Source organism: Durio zibethinus, chromosome 22, assembly GCF_047325235.1.
Source record: "Durio zibethinus cultivar Kanyao isolate XHJ-2024 chromosome 22, ASM4732523v1, whole genome shotgun sequence".
NCBI classification, from domain to species: Eukaryota; Viridiplantae; Streptophyta; class Magnoliopsida; order Malvales; family Malvaceae; genus Durio; species Durio zibethinus.
Window position 1 is genome coordinate 3,951,527 of NC_143183.1, and position 19,262 is coordinate 3,970,788.

Here is a 19,262-nt window from a genome sequence, read left to right on the forward strand (position 1 = left end):
TAATTAAATAATTACGTCATAATTCATAAAATATAAGAGAGTCGATAAAAATGTATTAATAGACTCTCATACTCCATTATTTTCTTTCTTCGTCCACTTTCTTTATTTCTCTCAGATACTTAATTGATTCGATGGTAAAAGCGTATCTCAAAATCTTAATTCCTATAGAGTCACCAATTCAACCTCCACCAAGCTGCATTCTCACCGCTCAGACATACTTCAAAAAGCATAATCATTTTTCACGTTTTTAACCTGTATCACATCATTGATGACTTCACATATTTGAGATCATAATCCTAATTGGTTTCCTTGCATCTCGATGACTTGAGAGTCAACCCAAGTAATATGTACTTACAATTTACAAATAATATTTCCTCAAAAATGAAAAATCCAAATGTTTTAGTTATCTCTAAACTTGATCTTGATTTGTCTTATTTGCATTTTCTTTTCTATTTCCTTTCTCTATATAAAGGAGCATCTTTAGCCTACACCATTTCAAGAATGTCAGATATATTTCTCTGGTTAATTGGTATGAGCGAATGATAATTTTTCTTTTCTAGACTGAGAAAACAGGTTTTCTATTTTTACTTTGAAGAAGAGAAGATGGTTCCTACTGGCTTTAGATTCAGTCCCATAGATGAAGAGCTTATCGAAATCCTGTACCAGAAAGTATCTGGGAATATTGCCATGGCGCCTTTCGGTTTCATTGTTGAAACAAATATTTATGAGTCAGAGCCGCTAGATCTTCATTGTCTGACGTTTTCCCCTCTTCTTCTTCTCCCTCTTTATGATAAATAAATTAATTTCTAATGTAATTTTCTGATCATAGTATGAATGCAGTGAAATTTATGTGGTTTGTGCAGGGACTCAAAATGTGGCTTTAAACAAGAATGAAAGGTATTACTATTGTAAGAGGGAAAGTGGCTCAAGAGAAGTGACAGGTCGTGGATGGTGGAAGGCAACAAGCCATGTGAAGACGATTTGTGCTAAAGGACAAGTGTTGGGTTACAAAAGACCCCTAACTTTTCACAAATTTAAGAATAACCAAAGAAACCGCAAAGATGCTATCAAGACTGACTGGATCATGCATGAATATGGCCTCAAATCCATTCCAACGGTTTATTTCCTATCTGCCTTTTTTATTCTTTACTTTTTCTTCACAACATTTTTTTATACAAAATTGTCTATATATACATATTATATACTATCAGTAAATTACACAATAATATTTTATAAAAAATTAATTTTAAACATATTTTTAAGATTAATTAAGTGTAGTTTAATTTTTAGAATTTTCAAATTTTAAAATTAATATTTTTATAATACCTACTTGATTAGTTGTTTGAATTTATGATAAATGAGTAAAATTTAATCATAAAATCACATTCACCATATGGTAAAATTTTCTCGCACGCAAGCAAGTTAAAGGAATTAAAAATTTTCCGTTGGAAAATTTAATGTACTGTGGAAATTAATATAAGGTGACAAGACATGAATCGGATACGGTTAGCATTTTTCAATGAATGAGGAGATACTTTGTCTTGCTTTATTTGCAAATGTAAAATCTTTACAGGCTAAAAAAGAATTGGTTTTTGGAGAAGTCATGAGTGCAATCGTGATTATGGGTTTTCATTTTAGATTGCAAATCATTGACTCGCATTTTAGAATTCGTATATTAATTACTAGCTTGACTTTGTTTATTTCTTAACTTTTTTTTAATACATTTTGAGTAAAGATTATATCTTATTATTCATATATTTATATTTATTTATTTCATATTGAAAACATATAAAATATAAAAATTATATGTTATAATTTATGTTAGTATGTCAAATATCAAATTTTTTTTTTAAATTTGTGTTAAATTTATATATTATTTATATTAAAATTTTTAATTATATCATTTTTATATTTTTTATGTTATTTTTTTATTATATTTAAAATTATCATATTTAATTACTGTGAATCTTACTTTTCTTTTAATCTCGTTTGTGAAGGAGTGGAGATTATGTAAGATTAAGTACAAAGGAAAAGAAAAGCTTAAAAAAGACATGACATCGATGGACAATATCAGAAACAATGCTACTCCATTGATGAGTTTAGAAGCTGGAGGTTGCGGTGGTTCTACAAACATAAATCCCATGCAGTTGGAGTTTGCTTTTGAGGAGCAGCAGCCATTACCTGTAAACAATGATTATGAAAATGAATTTTGGTCAAACTCAAGAATGATATTTGATGATCAGCAGCAGGAATTGGAGCAGCCATTTTCATCACTTGATCCAAGTTCTTCCATGCCAATACTTACCCCAAGCTATGATCATGATCACTTTCCCCAACTAGACACCCAATCAGAACCCAGGGAGCAACCATTTCCAGACCTATGGTCCTGGGAGAATTGGAATTAAATTCACCTGTTTATACCATAAAGCAGCGCATGTAGCTTTTCCAAGGGGTTTTAAGTTTGGCAAATACTAAGCCATTTTTAGGATTAGGATTTAAGATTTTTGAATGTTTAATATTATTGTAAAATTTTATTATGAAAAATTAAAATGTTAGAAAGAAAAAATAAATTAGTTTTGTCCAAAATAAATAATAAAATGGATATTTTATCTTTAAATATTTCTTTAAACCATAAATTTTAAACCGTAATTATAAATAACTCAATTAGTTTTTACGATTTAATGATTTTTGACAGTAAAAAATTGCTTTTAATTCAAACTACAATATATTTAACATTATTTTGTGTTCAAAAGCTACTTTTTAAAACTCAAAAGCAATGATAGATAAAATCTCATCTAAATTTGATAATTTTGTATTATCGAATTACGTTTTATATTAGACACGATTTCAGACACAATACAAATAATTTTAACATGAATATAATACAATTACATAAATAACACAAATAACTTAAACATGAATATCACACATTTATTATACGTATTACATGCAATACGATATAATTAATATATTTAAAATTAATTTATTTTCAACTAATATAACACGATACAATATAATTATATACGAATAATATAATTAAATATAATTAATTTCTCAAATAATAAGACACAATATAATACGATTAACATGATTAATTTATTTATTTAAAAATTTTTATTTAAATTAATATTTAAATAAAAAATTATTTAAAATTATATATTTATAATCTAATTAAATATCAAAATAATATAATAAATATAATTATTAATTTCTTTTTTAAATATATTAAAATAATTTTTAAATTTTTTTAAGTTATAAATAATATCATATCATAAATATATCATTATAATTTGATATAAACACGACATAAATAATATAAGGCCTTAACCATATTAATACCATTAAAACACAAAATACAATTACAATAAATCCATATCGTGCCCCGTGTAAAATTATCAAGTCTACTCTCGTCCAAACATTATATCCTATGATGTGGCAATAAATTATTATTTTAGCCGTAATATATCAGTTTTTTTTTATGAATTTGTTCACTTATCCGTTAAGCGATAGATTTAAATTCATCCAATGGCTATGTCAACTATGAGTCCATCCGTTCCGGGGATTTTTTTCAACATACGGGAAAGATCAGCTTCTATCAGGAACAAAAACTACAAAGCAGACTACAAAATCTGTTAACTGTTGTATTGAACTTGGAGTCATTGAAGTTCTCATAATGGAAGTTTAGGTGCCATATGCATTCTCTCTGCATTTCATCTAATTTTCCCTTTAATATCTGCGTTTACAATTGAATCTTGAATTTGCAAAATTGTCACTGCCATGTCTTGCTTGCTGCAGTTCATATGATATAAAGTCTGACTGCTTTACATTAAACTTGAATCCGGCTCGATAGTTGATTGTAATCCGCCACGTATCATCATTTGTGAATAGAATTCAGCATGCTCCTGTCAGTTAAGGTAAATAAACAGATCATCACCCACTTCAATATATAAACGGACATAACAGGTCTTAATCACTAGAATTCAACACTCGCAAAACAACATATAGAGTTGGTGAGCACAATATTGATGCCGATGCAGTTAATGTATTTTGAAAGTTTAAGCATGTCGAGTCTCACCTCACAACTTCCGGTCTAATTAGGGCATATGGAAATCACCACATGGAAAATTACAGCATAACTACAATAGACAAATTAGGATTTTGGTATTGCTTTATGAATGCGATTGATGCATAAGATTATTATTAGATAGGATAAGATGATATTATGATTAGCAATAAATTAAATAATATTATACTATCGTATGTTTGATATATGCAAAAAATAAAATAATATAATTTATTTATTGATCAAAATTATCCTTTCACAAAATTTATATAATTTAAATTATTAATGTAATTTTAAGAGTAAATAAAGACATTTAAGTTGAATCCTATGGATTAAAAATAACCCTCTCCAATTTAAAAAAATTGAATCATCTTATACCAAAAGGATGATTAATCCTCTTTATAATCCTATCCATTTCTTTAAATTTAAACCAAACATAATACAAAATGATTATCATTGCATCGCATCTAAACATAACCTAAACATCTTAGATAACAATCTTTTATATTGTTTTTTGGCCTTTTTAACTGTGTTTTATCAGTATCCAACAAAAAAAGAACAAAACAGATCATGCTCTATTTAAGAGATTGACTATCAACCAAAACAAAACTTTACCATCATGCTCCCAAGAAAACTAAGAAATCTAAGTCACCATAGCTCCACAACATACTTATTACCATTGAAATCTTCAGAAGACTGTTCCATAAATAAGTTTATCATTTTAACAGTGACTTGCAGGGAAAAGGGTGCTCACATGGAAATTATTAAATTTACATAATAATTACTCATATGTAGAACAAAGGGGGTTATTGATTCATATACATGCATATTAACATTATGCAATTTGCTTTCATGGGAACATCGATCAGAAAGTTCAGCCAAAGCACTAATGCAAACACATCAACCAGTTAGTAATTATTCATAAATTTTCGAAACGCCATTTCAGGTACTTACTCATAAATTTTCAAAACCCATTTCAGGGCCTTCTGCATATCTAAAGAGAGTAATTTATCATGTTACATGAATCTTATATAGAAAAAATTATTATCATTTTTGTAAATATTCAGTACATTCCAATAAAATGGTGATTGATAAAAAGATCTGTGTCTCTATGGCAAGCAAAAATGATAAATGCATCTTAGGAAACCTTTAGCTAGTGAATCACTTAGACCCTGAGATTGCATCTGTCTATAAGACAATCACTCATTGAGCTGATCTTTCACTATTGGCATAAGAAATTATGAGATAAGCAATTTTTAAACTTGTTAATAACAAGAAAGCTGCTTAATTATTGCAAATCATTTATGCAACAAGTACAACTATAGCTGACATAAGAGACAAGAAAAAAATAACTAGCAACCAAAATCACCCTAAGATGTTCACCAAATATCCAAGAAATATTCATATTCAAAAAGCATAAAACATTTGTTCAAGGAAATGAAAGGGTGAGCATGTAGATGTCTTTGTGTGAAGGTGCACATGATCAGATGGAAGCTTACTATCATAGTGCTTTTTAAAATTGAATATTTATGGTAGGATCTCCCTAAAACAAGGAACTTGCATATGCTCTGAAGAGTGGTCAAATATATCTGACTAACATGCTATTAAAAGAAAAGTCAAACAAATGTGAAGAAAGCAAAGGATAGGATAGGGGTACAACTTGGACTCATTTGAATTTAGACTAGCAAAATATTTCAGTACCGTTTAAAGACAATAGTAAACTAGATACTTGCATACTCAGCTCCTAATCACAAACTCCGTGTATTCATTGGACAATTAGAAAAAAAAAAAAAAGTTTATTAATGAACTATGCCTTGACAAATAGACTTAAACACACAAGTAGCAGGCTTAAATGAATATCAGCATGACAGAAATTAATCTCATGATGACAAAGAATAAACATACCTTAACTGTGACAATTACAACTGCCACTCCATTTTCTCGTGATACATGAAACAGTTTTCTTGCATCATCAGGTGTAACGGATGGAACAACTTGGGGCAAAACCTTCGCAACTGCAAGAGAATAACAAACACAAGTACAAGATCAAATTATCAACAAAAAAATGAAAAAAATAAAACACAAATTGATGGCAATGTCACGATCAATTGCCAAATAAGACCAATCTTTTAACTACTTAGTTTGTTCAATAGAGTGGTGAGACATGTGGTTTCCACATAACTGGAGCACTAAAAGCTGCTTACCAACGAAATTTAGACTATTAGCTTCTAGACATCAACTATTTATATTTTCACACATGCTTAATGTTGAGCAAATAAATTACCTAATTTTTCAGAATGACCAGCATCATCAACCAGCAAAACTCTATAACTGCCTCCACTGCCAATACCTTTCTTATTCCTCAAGCGCCCAATATCACCACCTTTGATCATAAAGAAATAAACATTGTAAGCAAATGAGTTATCTATCCATCACAGGCATCACTAGCATAAAAGGAATCTTTCTTTTTTCCATTAACTAATTTTACAATTTCTTGACTAAGATAATTATACATTTTGTCGATTAATCTAGGTAATTTCAGGTGAGTTAGATCATTAATGACATGAGAGTACATCAGCATTTCATGATCGTACAGCCACACATAGAAATACCCACCTAGACAAACACAAAGAAGACTGACTTGATCCAACTCATACAAACATAAAAAAACACCAAGACACACATATAGACACACTCAAATGAGTCCAATTTTATAGGGCTCAGCTTAAGCCAACTTGATGAGGAATCAATCTATGGCAGTAGGCTGTAGCCAAGTAATAATAGTTCATATTTTGCTCAAAGACAGTTACTTTTCAAGCGCTAATATCTTAATTAACATAATTTCCATTGAAATTTGAAACAAACTCACCCTAACACAATTCACTGATAACAAGGCAGGAAAGTTATATGTGTCACACTAATATCAAAACCAAATAAAAAAAGATTAAAGATTCATACTTTGCGTATTCATACTTTGCATTAAAAAGAAAAATGATGGAAAATTGAAGCAAGATACGAAATGGAACCGTACATCATAAAGGAAAACATCCCCAACTCTTTCATTTCAGTTTCTTCAATTAGGAAGATTTCTAAAAAGTGAACTCCACCCAATCTTTGTTTTCCTTTTCTTTCCAATCTTGTCAGTCTGTTCCCTCTAACTAGCAATTATGTTAAAAGTTACCTGATTACGCAAAAACCATAGTCTTTGATTCAGAAAAAAAAAAAACAAAGATTCCCATTCAACGGTCTTACCAAGAAGATCAGAGAATAAAAACCCGGATCAGGATTTACCATTTTATAGCTTCTATTAACAAAAAAAAAAAAACGAAAACTTCAGCACGAAAAACTCAGAAAAAAAAAATCGAATTTGACCTTCAAGAACTTTAGTAGAAGGTTCAAACTGGGACTGATCGAAACCGGGTCGTTCTAAAACACCAGCACCACCACTCGTGAAAGAGCCAAACCTCGCTTTCATACCCATAAATTTCATAACCATTTTCCCTCTTGGGTGGCTTTCGTTCCCACCACAGAATTTCCTCAAACAAGGAGCTGACGGGAGACGTTGAGACTTCACCAGAGTCAAAGAAGACGTCGTTACCGTCCCTGCAACAACCGCCATATCCAGAATTTGCCTGTTTCCAACACCCCCTTCCTTTTGCAAAATAAGGCTCCGAACAAATTGCAGCAGTTACTTCGACGATGAAATGAACCGAAAATGGGTCTGTATATAATGATATATTTTTTTTTTCTTAAATTTTTACTATTTTAATATGATTATTGTTGGGTCCCACCAGATCGCGGAGTGATTGGAAACGAGTGGATGTGATTTGCTGATGTAAAGTTTGATGTTTTCTGGAAGTTTCCAGAGTTTTTCTTTTTCGTCTTATTTATGGTGACAAAAGAAAAAACAAAAGCCAGGCTTACAATACAACCCAAAATCATTGATTTTAATGCAGCTATTTAGCCTACTTTGAGTTTGTGGATACTGAATTGTTACACGTATATCAGATGTGAACAAGTTTGTTTTAATAGCTACATCAGAATGCTTTGATCGATTGTAACGTACTTTTAATATAAATGATACCCTGTTAATAATTAATGAAGTTATTATTTATTACGTCTAAAAATAATTGGACAACCTGTTAATAAATAGGGAATATTTAATATTGATCATTAAATATTAAAATTCTTATTTGGATGATCAAAATTTAATCCTAACTGCAATTAAAAAGAAAAGACCAAAGTCAAAATATGGCATAGGACGTTCATAGTTTAAGTAAGACTTACTTTATGAGAGAGAGAGATTGCCTTCACTCAATAATATGAATTGGAAAAAGAAAATCCCGACTTTACATCAACTACCTAAAATGGTTTCTTTTTCTTTTTGTTCTTTTTTTTTCTTTTTTTTTCCGTGAGAAGAGGCATTGGAGATTAGAATTTTGCCTCATCCTCTGCAAATTTCAATAAAAACTTCAAAAATGAAAGCTTAGGATCATCTCCAACTCCTTTGTCCCTCGTTTCAAAAATGCCTTTGATAATACGTGTGTACAGCCTTTCAAGCTCGGGAATACCGTAGTTTTCAGTCCGCTCCACAAACAGTTGCGTGGCGGATTTCACTTGGTTTGAAATCTCGCCATCTGACATTCCAACGTCCTGGGATCCATTCCCATCAATCAGATTAGAAGCCTCTGTACAAGTTTCTTGCCGATTGCCACCACCGGAAGTAGATTCAGGCCTCTCACAGTCTATCTCGTTTACCTCTAGGGTTTGAGATGACTTTGTTTGTACTGAATCTGCCATCTGTGACTTGTCTTCTGCTGCAGCACAGATCAGATAACTAGTCATTCCATCGTAAAACTTCGTAAAACTTCTAACCAAAGTTAGAAAAGAAGGATCGACAGTTGAATAAACGTTATAGAAGATGCAGAAACTCTAGGGTGATCAAAGAAACTACCAAACGATGATAATTATCAAGACACAAAATATCACAAAGACGGTATGGTGGGCTGAGGGTAGACAGGGATTCATGCCATTATCGATTCTCATCTCATGTTAGGAATAAGTAAAAGACAGATACAAACTCCTGTTTTAAGTTCAACAACATGAAAACATTTTCAAACCTTCTGCAGCTGTGGGATTTGAAGTAGACCATCTGCAAGCATGATTGGCTAATGCAAAAACCTTTGCAAGTAAACAGGATGATTTTCACAAATGGGTCTTACCCTTTTATGTTCGTAATTCATGCACTCTACCCACCTTTTGGTAGGTGGAGTTTGAAGAGTGATGAATTACATATTCATCACTTCATACAATTAGGATAGGGAACAAAATTCAAAACCATGCATTGAAGTGAGATACCTAAATTGATATCCATGGTGATCAAAATCAGAAAGTGAAAATCTTCTACTTTTTAAGATACTCAAATATTAAAGAGCCGACAAAAGATACAAGAAAGAAATCATCAACCAAAATCTATGCACCAAATTCTTTTTCCCTATAAATGGTATATATGCATACTAGATGTTAATAATATCCCAGAAAGAGCTGCTTTCAGAGCCCGTAGACTAGTATGTTCTGGTTCTAACTGATTCCAAGATGTGACCTTAATGAACGAGATTTGAGATTGAATGGAAATTTTAAAAGGGAAAAGCCCTTTCAAAATATAAACACATGCCTATCCTGGTATTGGTTGAGAATTGAGAAAACTAAATCCAATTCTTGGTAACAAAATATGTTATGAACCAAAGCCTAAAACCCACCTCAACATACACCAAACAAGAGTCGGCTAATCCATGTATACACCATACACACATAACAGACATCAAAATACCTGTAAGGGCAGTATCGGCATTCTTCTTTGGCCTTTTCAAAGCCTCATAGCCTTGAAGATTGACCTCTGGCTGGACATTGCGAAGTCGGGCACTTGCTCGAGTGACAGTTCCTAGCTGCACAACAGGTATTGAGGGGATAGTAGACAGCCCTAGATCATCTGGCATATGAGCTGGACCCCCTTGGGCAGCAATTTTGTCACAATAAGCAACCAATGCAGGGTCCATCTGTGACAGCATCCCATGTACCTGATAAAAAAGAAATTAAAATATTATGAAAAGAAAGAAAAAGGTGAGCGCCAACAAATGAGAATAAAACTCTGGAGGAAAAGGGCAAGTGAACGTACTGCATCCCGTAGTTCATAAGCTCTACTAACAATTCTAGCACCATTATAATCATCTCCATTATAAGCCTGAAATTCAGGAAGCAAACAAATCAGGCACAGGAAATCTTACAGCTACGAACAAGACAAAAAAGAAGTTAATAAGACAATATTTATTACAAAGTCTTTTGATATACTTTCAGACTTAGCACCTAGAACTGAAAAATATAGTAGCCTTTTAGATAATCAAGTTGGTTGGTGAATTTGTGCCTGGTCACATGACAAGAGTACAATGGAAAAAGGAAAAACACATCCCCAGTGCTAAAAATCCAAAGCATGCAATACAAAGACATGGCTTATGCATAATTGTCAGCAAGTCACCTTTAAATTTTGTCAGTACATCATTTGTAAATTACCTATCCTCCCAATGACGAGTTCATTTCCAAAACCACAACCTTTCTGCTGCCAAAAATTCTTTGGAATCTCTTTCCTTGCTGCCAGCCATTCTTTTGCCCTTAAGTTCCAATCAATTCGAGCCTCTAAATATAACAATAAACTCTAAAATCCCAAAATTTTCAGCCTTGGGTCTAGCCTACCACAAACCCTAAGCAAGCAGATTTCCCCTACTCTTTCCTACAAACATTCATACATGTGAAAATGTTTCCCTCCAAACAATGCTCGGTAAACTTGGCCAAAAAAAAAACCATCACTCGGTACACCATCATCCATGAGTAGCAAAGTAAATGTTCAACTAATTTAAAATAAGAAAAAATGGAAATCAGAAGAGACTGCATTTAGGATTTGACAAATCCACACCTTTGCATTGGTTACAATCAGGTCAACATCTTGCACAAAAGCTGACGAGGTAAGATATTGCCCAGAGTCGACCCGCTGCAATAGAGTAGCAATGTCCATAGGGTTCTGGATTATCGAGCGGTAGTTTGGCGCATCCTCATCAGTGACTGGGTAATGAAAGACACTAAATCTTTTATCATAAAATATCCTGCAACATGATCAACCATTGTCTATAAAGGTTATTAACAGTTTAATAAAGAAGCAAATATAAAAAAGCCCAATAAATCCCTTTTCAGTCATGAACAGGCCTAAATATCTAGATTTCATAAGCTTATAAAGATAACAACAATCAACAATAAATTAAAACCTACAAGCCCATCCTAGAAGTCATCTTCTTCGAAATCCTGAGGTTTTCTCAACTATATCAACTTTGGAGATAAAAAAGGTTTAAAAAAGGGTAACAAATATATGTTATTAAACAAAATCACATGCAAAGAAGAAGATCTTCCAACCCAAAACAAATCCATGAACCATTTTGCAAAGATCCAACAATGATAATTCAAGGAGCCAAAAACCATACTGCAATGGGGAATGATATAGAAGACAACAGCTTTACAGCACATCTAAAGATTGATTCTCTCTTTTCTTCTTTTCTCATGGTTACAATTTTTTTCACGTTTTTATTTTCTTAACTAAAGAATTTCTCTCAAGGTCACCTGACTGAACAGTTCTACAGAAAAACACTAACATGCCTTAGATAATTCTTTGGAAAACTTAGGTCTTCTTCCAATATTAGTTATAGTTTTTCAATTTGCAGAATTCTAACTGAGCATTAAAACATATATTCCGACTCCTGCAACTATTTGTCCTAAATTTCAGTGAATCAATTGAAATATGCTCCACAGAGCTTCCATTTCCAAGAGAAAGAAAAAGCAAAGCAGGTTGAAAGGCGCAGAGGAACAATAAAAGGAAGGACGCCTAAGTTAAAGATTTCACTATAAAACGTAATACATTCTGATAGGACTATGGTAACTTTACCGGTTGCAAACATCTCTAAGGCACATCCGTAAGCGGCGGAGAGCATGTTGCTCAGCTTCTACTTTGGCTTTCAATTCTGAGACCTTTGGTCCACTTGCCACTTTTGGCACTTTGGGAAGTTCAGAAAGAGATAATGATTCCTGGGACTTTTTGGTCATAGCCTCCAACAACACTGACAATGCAGCTTTAATTAAACAGCCAAAGAACAAAGATCTGTCTTCAGTTGATGGTTTGTCCACTTGATAGCTGACAAATAAAAATTAAATACATGACTACTGAACCAAGTTTTAAAAAGATAAGAATAAATACCTAGGACGAAGTGGGTAAAAAAGTCCTGTTCGTCAACATCAACAGAATAGAAGATAAAACAGAAAAAATGCAATACAGGAATATTATTCCATTCATACATGAATTCTCAAAACAAATCTATATATATATATATATATATATGCGTTTGTGTGTGTGTGTGTGTGTGTGTGTGTGAATCTATGATGTTCCACATGTCAGCATAAAAGAGAATGCACTAGGATGGCATTTTGCCATGTGATGCCTCAACAAGATCTGTTTATTGCAAGAAAGACCAATAAGGGTTTACTTACTGCAAACCAAAACTTCATGGTGACAGCAATAACCAGCTCAGATTATGAACAATAATAGACTATGGTAAAAATGACACCCAAAAAATCACAAAAAGGAACGTAGAAATGCATAAAAGGTAACTTTAAGGGTTAGTTAGACATACACATTACGCTGAGGAAATACTGAGTAGGGATTCCCGTCAAATTCGGCAAGTGAAGTTGACGATGTTCCGAGTAACAATATAGGTAAGTCTGAAGGCAACTCTTCTAAAAGAGTAAGCAGAACAGCTCTTAGCTGTTCATGTGCCTGCAACACCAAATCAATCAAACTCAGAAAAAAAAAAAAGGACAGAAATAGACTAACAAACTAGATCTGAAATATCCACACACTAAAAAAAATATAAACCTTTAAGCAAGTTAATTAGCATCAGATTTGAAAAATTACTCAATGAAAGGAAGCACTCACATTATCCCACCATAGATTAAACTGAGGTATATAGAGTACAGATGGTGTTGTTCTTCTTGCTTCGCCAAATATATGCACCACTGCTTCCTCTGGTGTCTTTGCACTGGGATCCGAAAGAAGAGATGGAAGACCAAGCGAATGTACAGGAAATTTCTCTAGCTCATGTAAAATTGCAGGTCCAAGATGATCCTGTATAACTAGATCAGTAAGTATATTCAGTTTTTGGCTCCAACATTTACAGTTACTAAAAATTAAGAGGATACAAAATATTTACCAAGCCAGAACCATCACCACCACACAGTAGAAGCCGAGGCCTATAAACAAGAGGAATTGCAGATCCATATGAGAGCATAGAAAGCTTGGTCAACTCGGATGACACTTTTAGGGGAGGAAATATGTCAAATATATTGTTCATGGCTTCTTGCAGATGTCTTTGCAGGCATGGTGCAACCACCAAAGACAATGGTCTAGAGTGAACAATGGAACCTCTGTGAGCAGCAGGAGTAATTGTTGACATGGCCTCTATAAAGTGATACTTTTCAACCTTCACTGAGTCAACATCTATCAGAAATTTGTCATCACTAGTGTACACTTGTGGATATTTCTCCCGAAAAGCACGAATAGCGGCTTCAGTGCATAGGGCCTTCAAATCTGCACCACAATATCCCACACAACTAGCAGCAAGTTCCTTTTTAAGTTCTTCAGAAGGAGGTTGCTTCCACTTCCGAGTGTGAATATCTAATATTTCAGCACGTGCTTCACAGCCAGGCAATGGAAAATTGAATTCACGATCAAATCGCCCAGGGCGCCTTAAGGCTCCATCAATAGCATCAATCCTATTGGTTGCTCCAATCAAAACAACTTGTCCACGGGAATCAAGGCCATCCATGAGGGCAAGCAAAGTGGACACAATAGAATTGTGAATCTGCTCTTGTTTGCTAGACCTCACAGGAGCAAGACCGTCTATCTCGTCAAAAAAAATGATGGAAGGTTGATTCCTTTGTGCCTCCTCAAAAAGAAGTTTCAATTGTCTTTCAGCCTCACCGACCCACTTGCTAAGCACATCGGCACCCTTTCTCATGTAAAAACTGACTTTCTGACCCGCCTTTGAAGCAGCACATGCTAATGCTCTGGCAATCAATGTCTTACCAGTGCCAGGGGGACCACACAACAAGACACCCCTAGGTGGAGTGATGTGATAACTTGCAAAGAAATCTGGATACAACAAGGGAAAGAAAACCATTTCCTTCAAAGCATCAATATATTCAGAAAGCCCGCCTATTTCATCAAAGCTTACACTTTCATCAACCTGTAAGGGTTGAATATCTGCCCCTCCTTTAGAGCTTGGTCCAGCAGTCTGAATCCCAGAAGTCAACGTAGCAAAAGCATCACTTTGATGACCCCAACCAGATGCAGCAACATTTAATCCCCATGCTGTTGTCCCATGCATGTCTAATCCCCCAAATAGCCAAGGTGGTCCAGATCTGCTCCCACCTCGGCCCCAAGGAATAGCAGGACCCTGATCCAGCTCATCCACAAGAAGAGAATCATCAGAATCCTCAGCTCTTGTTAGACGATTACGCTTATGGACTCTTGAACCACCCCTCCTAACATCCCTGCTGACCTTAGTCCCCATTCCTTGATGTAAAACCCTCCGTGGAGATCTAGCTCCTTGCTTGCTCTCATCCATAGAAAGCCTTCGTACATCAGCACGATTTCGAAGATCATATCGCCTCCTTCCTTCCTGCTCTTCTTCACCCTCTTCATCATCACCGCCATCCTCTCCTTCATCTTCACCCTCAGCCTCTCCATCACCCTCATCTTCAGCATCATTTTGGTCATCATCTACGGCATCATCATCTAAATCATTCCCATTTTCAGTTTCATCTTCGCCAACTTTCTCCTCTGAAGTGTCTTGCTCATCACCATAATCCAAAGTCATTCGCTTAATTGCAACTGCTTTTGAATGACGAGGGCGTAGTCCTTCACGCCGAGGAGTTTCTTTAGTCTCTCTGATCTTTTTGCGCTTGGGAGAAGGAGACTCATCTTGACTTACACTGTTATCAACCCCATTCCTCAACTGTCGATATGAAGGTCTCTGGAAAAAAAATAGTAATAATTTGAAATGGAATACACTTTCAGTGATGTGATAATATTGATGTTTCATCAAATCCAAGAAAAGTAATTGAATCCCAAAAGTTTTGTTTGTTTGGAGGGTACCATCATGTCTTCATCCCCTGAACCGGAACTCTCAGTGTAACCAGTAAGATTCACAGAAACTCTCCTCTTCCTGGATGAACGCCGAAGATTGGGAGTGCCTGACTGCAATAAAAGGATGACTAAAATTAATCAAATTCTTAATAATAACATCATTGACAAAATGAATCATTTAATCCAATTAGCTTCAAGAAAAGAGGCAGTGATTTGAAAAGCATCCAAAGACAACTTATTAAAGAAAACCTACATGAAACATGTCCTCCTAAAGAATGCCTGACATAACTGAGAAAAAGGAATCTATATTTTGGTCTAAAAAGATGCAGAACAAGGAACTTGTATCTGAAAATGAATATGATAGAGCTGCAGTACAAAATTAATGTCATCATAAAAGGTATATTAATAGGTGTCAACAAAGAATGAATGCATACATTCATAATAACATCATAAACAAATCCTATGCCAGGTTGGGAATAATTTTAGCACTAGTAATCAGTTTGAAATGCTGTCCAAGTTCATCTCAACATGGTAAGAACCATCCTAGGTTCAACAGATGTAGACACAGAAAAGACGGCCAGAAGGTTATAGACACAACAAGAAAAAGAAGTAGGTTATACATATAACATAATCTTTAATAATACATGTTGTAATTCACAAGCATTCCAAATAGGTGATTGCTGACCGTCTCTTGCGTATCTGTTAGGAAACAAATGAACCATTTTCAAATGCTAAATAATAGCATCTGCTAATTAATTTCTTTTCTCTAATAATGGCTACAGAACATCACTTAAACTCCTTTTGGCTGTTGCTTCTGGCTTTCAGAAGCAAAAAGCATGTTTGGATATAATTAAGTATTTAAGTTCTTTAGATAACAAATGAAAGATTGTATTTGTTATGGACTAATTATGTTATATTGGTGTTATATTTTAATTATTTGTTCATTTTTTATCAATTATGATTCTGCTTTTTAACTTTTACTTTGCAGCAGCTTTTCATGAAGCAAATAGCAAATATCAAGTAGCAAAAGCAACAATCTAAGCAGAGCCTTAATATATGCAATATATTTAAAAAACCACTATAGTCACATAGGAGAAGAAGATTAAAGCATCAAATCCCATTATGATTTTAAGTTATCTACAGCCTAGAACAACTTCACATCCAAACTGGATGCGCTAAAAATTTTCTCTCAAACTGCTTAAAGACTATCAGCATGGTACATACAGTAAGAAAAGAGTGCGTAACTTACATTGTTGCTTGAAGTACGCGCTGGCCGATCCCCTGAGCGCAACATTTTGGCAATGCGAGAAGCTGCCGTCCTTGTCTTTGTCTTGCTTTTCCTAGTTCGAATGATGGTTGGAGTGTAATACAAATATGGACGGCCATATACTTTTGGCCTTCTCCTAAGCCTATTACTTGTGCGCACAGGCCTAGAAACTGGCCCATCTTCTTGACCAGATCTTTTTGTATACATAGGCAAACACTAGCTTTGCTGATTATATTCTTCCATAAACTTTCAAGCGTAACTACACCTTAAAAATAAAAAGTAGTAAAAATAATAAACAGAGATTCCAAATTGCTTTGCCTAAACTTTGTTGCGTGATTAACTTTTCAATTATCTAACATACATGCCATTCTTAATGATAGATGATTCCAGACAATTATAGCAAAAAATATACTTTCCAAGAACAATCTCAACAAAACAAGAGCAAATTTGAAGTTGCTAACCACATAGAAACAAGAACCTGTGTCATGCAGTAGAGTATAAGAATAGAACATTCTAAACAGTAAAGTTATCATACCCTCTTTTAAGCTAAAAATACAAGAAAGAGTGCACTATATGGACCAACTTATCTTTCCATTTCTGGACAACATTCTAAGTTCTCAATGGCATGTTTATCAAGTTCACATATTGATAATAAGGACACCTGATAGTTGCTGCAGATTAAGAAAGACTCTTTAGATGGTATAAAAACAGAGCAACTAAAAATTCAATGATATTACCGGTCAATATCTTGGTTTTACCCTGTTAAGAAAGAAAATCAAAAGGCATATGACAGACCACAGCATGGTAAAAATGTCCCTTTGAAGCCTGAATTACTCCCTGTTAGTAGGTACACATTTCCTTCGAAGTATGTAGAGTTTGAGGACCAATGATGCTTCCTGGTTGAAAAAGAACTTCTTCAACAAGGAACTAAAGATTAGAAGAAGGAACAATGTGCAGACAGTGATAGGAACCAGGCTTTCATAAGGGAGTGGTTGGTAGAAAGCAGGAAAATGTGTGTGGGAGGGGAATGAGTTGGGCTCAAAAGATTGATAGAGAACTATCACCTGCCTTGTTGTTACTTTCTAATCATATTTGCCAGAGCATTTAATAACTTTATCCTTTCAAAATACATTCCAAGTCCAAACACATAAAATGTATTCAAGTAAAAAACATGCAATTTTTTCTCCGTACCAAATATGAGAACCAGCACAATTGTAGAAAGGAGACAAAGTGTCTCCATTCTTCAAGATCTTTTTGAAAAATTTTTCCGCTCCAGTTAACATAGTAAAATCCAATTTTTAAAGAGGCACCACCATTTTCATCAACAACAAAGGTATTTACAATATATTAAATCCTTAACAACTCAATGCTTATTCCACAGTCAATTAAATTAAAAACTTCGCCTAAATAAAATTTTCAGTGTTCACTTCTCCCTCGCGCATACAGAGGGAGGAAAGGTCAAAACCTAAACCTAGAAAAACAGAAATCCTTCAATAATTTCAAATTGAAATAAAAAATTAGCACGACGAAGAAACGATTAAATCAAACAAAGCAAAGATTCCACGTAATTCCAAATATTCAAGCTCCTCCTTCGGAAATAATCACATTGAACCGCCAAATCTAACAAATTAATCACAAACAAACAAAGCAACAAGACATGCACATTCAATCGCACATATTAAAAAAAAAAAAAAAAACAGAGCAGCAGAAAACAGAGGGAAAATGCAAGTAAATGCAAAATCCTAAAAAAATAAAGTTTAACTAAATCAAATAACATACAACAAAAAATCTTCAAATTTACTAAACAAAACGATATATTTGACATTTTTTCTTTGAAATGAAACATAAAACACTATAGTTTTTTACAACGGAGAGAAACGTAAATTCAAGGCGGAGATTTTGCATTTTTTAATACCTAATCAGAGATCTAGCTGAGGAGAGCTAAGGTAAAGCTTCGAACAGAGAAAAGAAAACAGGAGAGAAAAAGAGAGGGGTTAAAACGTCGAGGACTTTGAAAGAGAGCTCAAAGTTTAATAAACCAAAAACCTAGGAAGAAAGAGCAAAGGGAAAACGAGTTCTCTCTTGAGTTATTTGACTCACTGAGTCTATGCCCGACTCACACGTATGTTTTATCTTCTCTCTTTTATAAATGGACCCATTAAAAAGTGGGTCCATTTCACACTTGGATAAAAAAGGTTGTGAAATTGCAACGATCTAAGACTGTAAGTCAAAGACCAATCAGCATTAGCCACGTAAGCAAAGCGAGTTACTTTTAGAAATAAATTTCATCATTAATCCTTGTCCAAAAAAATTCATAGTTAATCATTCAATTTTAGGGGTGGCTAAGTACATTTTATTTTTTCTCTAGACTTTAATTTAATTCTTTTTAAGTGAAATTAGCTACTTTTATCTTAATTTTATAACTTATCAGGGAATGAATTATTATAATAAACTAAAAAAAAGTTATAATAATTATAAATGTAATAAAAATTAAAAATAATTATAATAATCTATTATTATAATGTAAATAATTATATTAGTCATGTAAAATTTTAATTAATTATTATTTTATAAATATTTAAAAATAATTAAAAATTAAAAAATAAATTGATAATGTAAACAATGAAAAAAAAATAAAATTACTATCATTTGACATAAGTAAAAAATATCTTAATACATTAAAAAATATTATG

At 33.5% G+C, this 19,262-nt stretch overlaps 3 protein-coding genes across 14 annotated transcripts; 1 reads left to right on the forward strand and 2 right to left on the reverse strand.

Annotated features, from left to right (window-relative positions):
- Nucleotides 1–229: 229 nt before the first annotated feature.
- LOC111307258 (NAC domain-containing protein 92-like) lies at nucleotides 230–2,601 on the forward strand. The gene is made up of 3 exons (XM_022905276.2): nucleotides 230–751; nucleotides 864–1,117; nucleotides 1,998–2,601. Exons 1-3 carry the CDS (start codon nucleotides 604–606, stop codon nucleotides 2,403–2,405), a joined length of 810 nt encoding a protein of 269 aa, XP_022761011.1. The 5' UTR covers nucleotides 230–603; the 3' UTR covers nucleotides 2,406–2,601.
- A 1,020-nt stretch (nucleotides 2,602–3,621) lies between these two features.
- LOC111307797 (ATP-dependent Clp protease adapter protein CLPS2, chloroplastic-like) lies at nucleotides 3,622–7,794 on the reverse strand. 2 transcript variants are annotated; one of them, XM_022906037.2, is made up of 4 exons: nucleotides 7,436–7,785; nucleotides 6,348–6,446; nucleotides 5,969–6,078; nucleotides 3,622–3,902 (listed from the first exon to the last, which is right to left on the reverse strand). In XM_022906037.2, exons 1-4 carry the CDS (start codon nucleotides 7,680–7,682, stop codon nucleotides 3,822–3,824), a joined length of 537 nt encoding a protein of 178 aa, XP_022761772.2. In that variant the 5' UTR covers nucleotides 7,683–7,785; the 3' UTR covers nucleotides 3,622–3,821. The 2 variants fall into 2 exon arrangements, with proteins under 2 accessions (XP_022761772.2, XP_089607501.1); XM_089751375.1 differs by lacking the exon at nucleotides 3,622–3,902 and adding an exon at nucleotides 4,066–4,136 and having other exon boundaries at nucleotides 7,436–7,794.
- Nucleotides 7,795–8,367: 573 nt separating this feature from the next.
- Nucleotides 8,368–18,687, reverse strand: LOC149512492 (ATPase family AAA domain-containing protein At1g05910-like). 11 transcript variants are annotated; one of them, XM_089751367.1, is made up of 12 exons: nucleotides 18,485–18,687; nucleotides 17,328–17,465; nucleotides 16,552–17,240; nucleotides 15,312–15,413; nucleotides 13,366–15,189; nucleotides 13,092–13,280; nucleotides 12,790–12,932; nucleotides 12,048–12,293; nucleotides 11,031–11,217; nucleotides 10,239–10,304; nucleotides 9,894–10,140; nucleotides 8,368–8,880 (listed from the first exon to the last, which is right to left on the reverse strand). In XM_089751367.1, exons 3-12 carry the CDS (start codon nucleotides 16,774–16,776, stop codon nucleotides 8,495–8,497), a joined length of 3,615 nt encoding a protein of 1,204 aa, XP_089607493.1. In that variant the 5' UTR covers nucleotides 16,777–17,240; nucleotides 17,328–17,465; nucleotides 18,485–18,687; the 3' UTR covers nucleotides 8,368–8,494. The 11 variants fall into 11 exon arrangements, with proteins under 11 accessions (XP_089607493.1, XP_089607499.1, XP_089607495.1 ...); XM_089751373.1 differs by lacking the exon at nucleotides 17,328–17,465 and having other exon boundaries at nucleotides 8,368–8,877; nucleotides 16,552–16,828; nucleotides 18,571–18,687; XM_089751369.1 differs by lacking the exon at nucleotides 17,328–17,465 and having other exon boundaries at nucleotides 16,552–16,828; nucleotides 18,571–18,687.
- Between the last annotated feature and the right edge of the window lie 575 nt (nucleotides 18,688–19,262).

Bases quoted from the DNA above. Each gene is read 5' to 3' on its own strand.
- LOC149512492 (XM_089751369.1), bottom strand. From the start codon at position 16,776: ATGTATACAAAAAGATCTGGTCAAGAAGATGGGCCAGTTTCTAGGCCT. The intron at 12,933-13,091 runs GTGAGTGCTTCC...TTGGTGTTGCAG, and splicing joins TTAATCTATGGTGGGATAAT to GCACATGAACAGCTAAGAGC. The intron at 10,141-10,238 runs GTACGTTCACTT...CTTTTTTATCAG, and splicing joins CTTATGAACTACGGGATGCA to GTACATGGGATGCTGTCACA.
- LOC111307258 (XM_022905276.2), top strand. From the start codon at position 604: ATGGTTCCTACTGGCTTTAGATTCAGTCCCATAGATGAAGAGCTTATC. The intron at 752-863 runs GTCTGACGTTTT...TGGTTTGTGCAG, and splicing joins AGAGCCGCTAGATCTTCATT to GGACTCAAAATGTGGCTTTA. The intron at 1,118-1,997 runs GTTTATTTCCTA...TCGTTTGTGAAG, and splicing joins GCCTCAAATCCATTCCAACG to GAGTGGAGATTATGTAAGAT.
- LOC111307797 (XM_022906037.2), bottom strand. From the start codon at position 7,682: ATGGCGGTTGTTGCAGGGACGGTAACGACGTCTTCTTTGACTCTGGTG. The intron at 6,447-7,435 runs GTCAAATTCGAT...TTATGATCAAAG, and splicing joins TTCTACTAAAGTTCTTGAAG to GTGGTGATATTGGGCGCTTG. The intron at 6,079-6,347 runs GTAATTTATTTG...ATTCTCTTGCAG, and splicing joins TGGTCATTCTGAAAAATTAG to TTGCGAAGGTTTTGCCCCAA.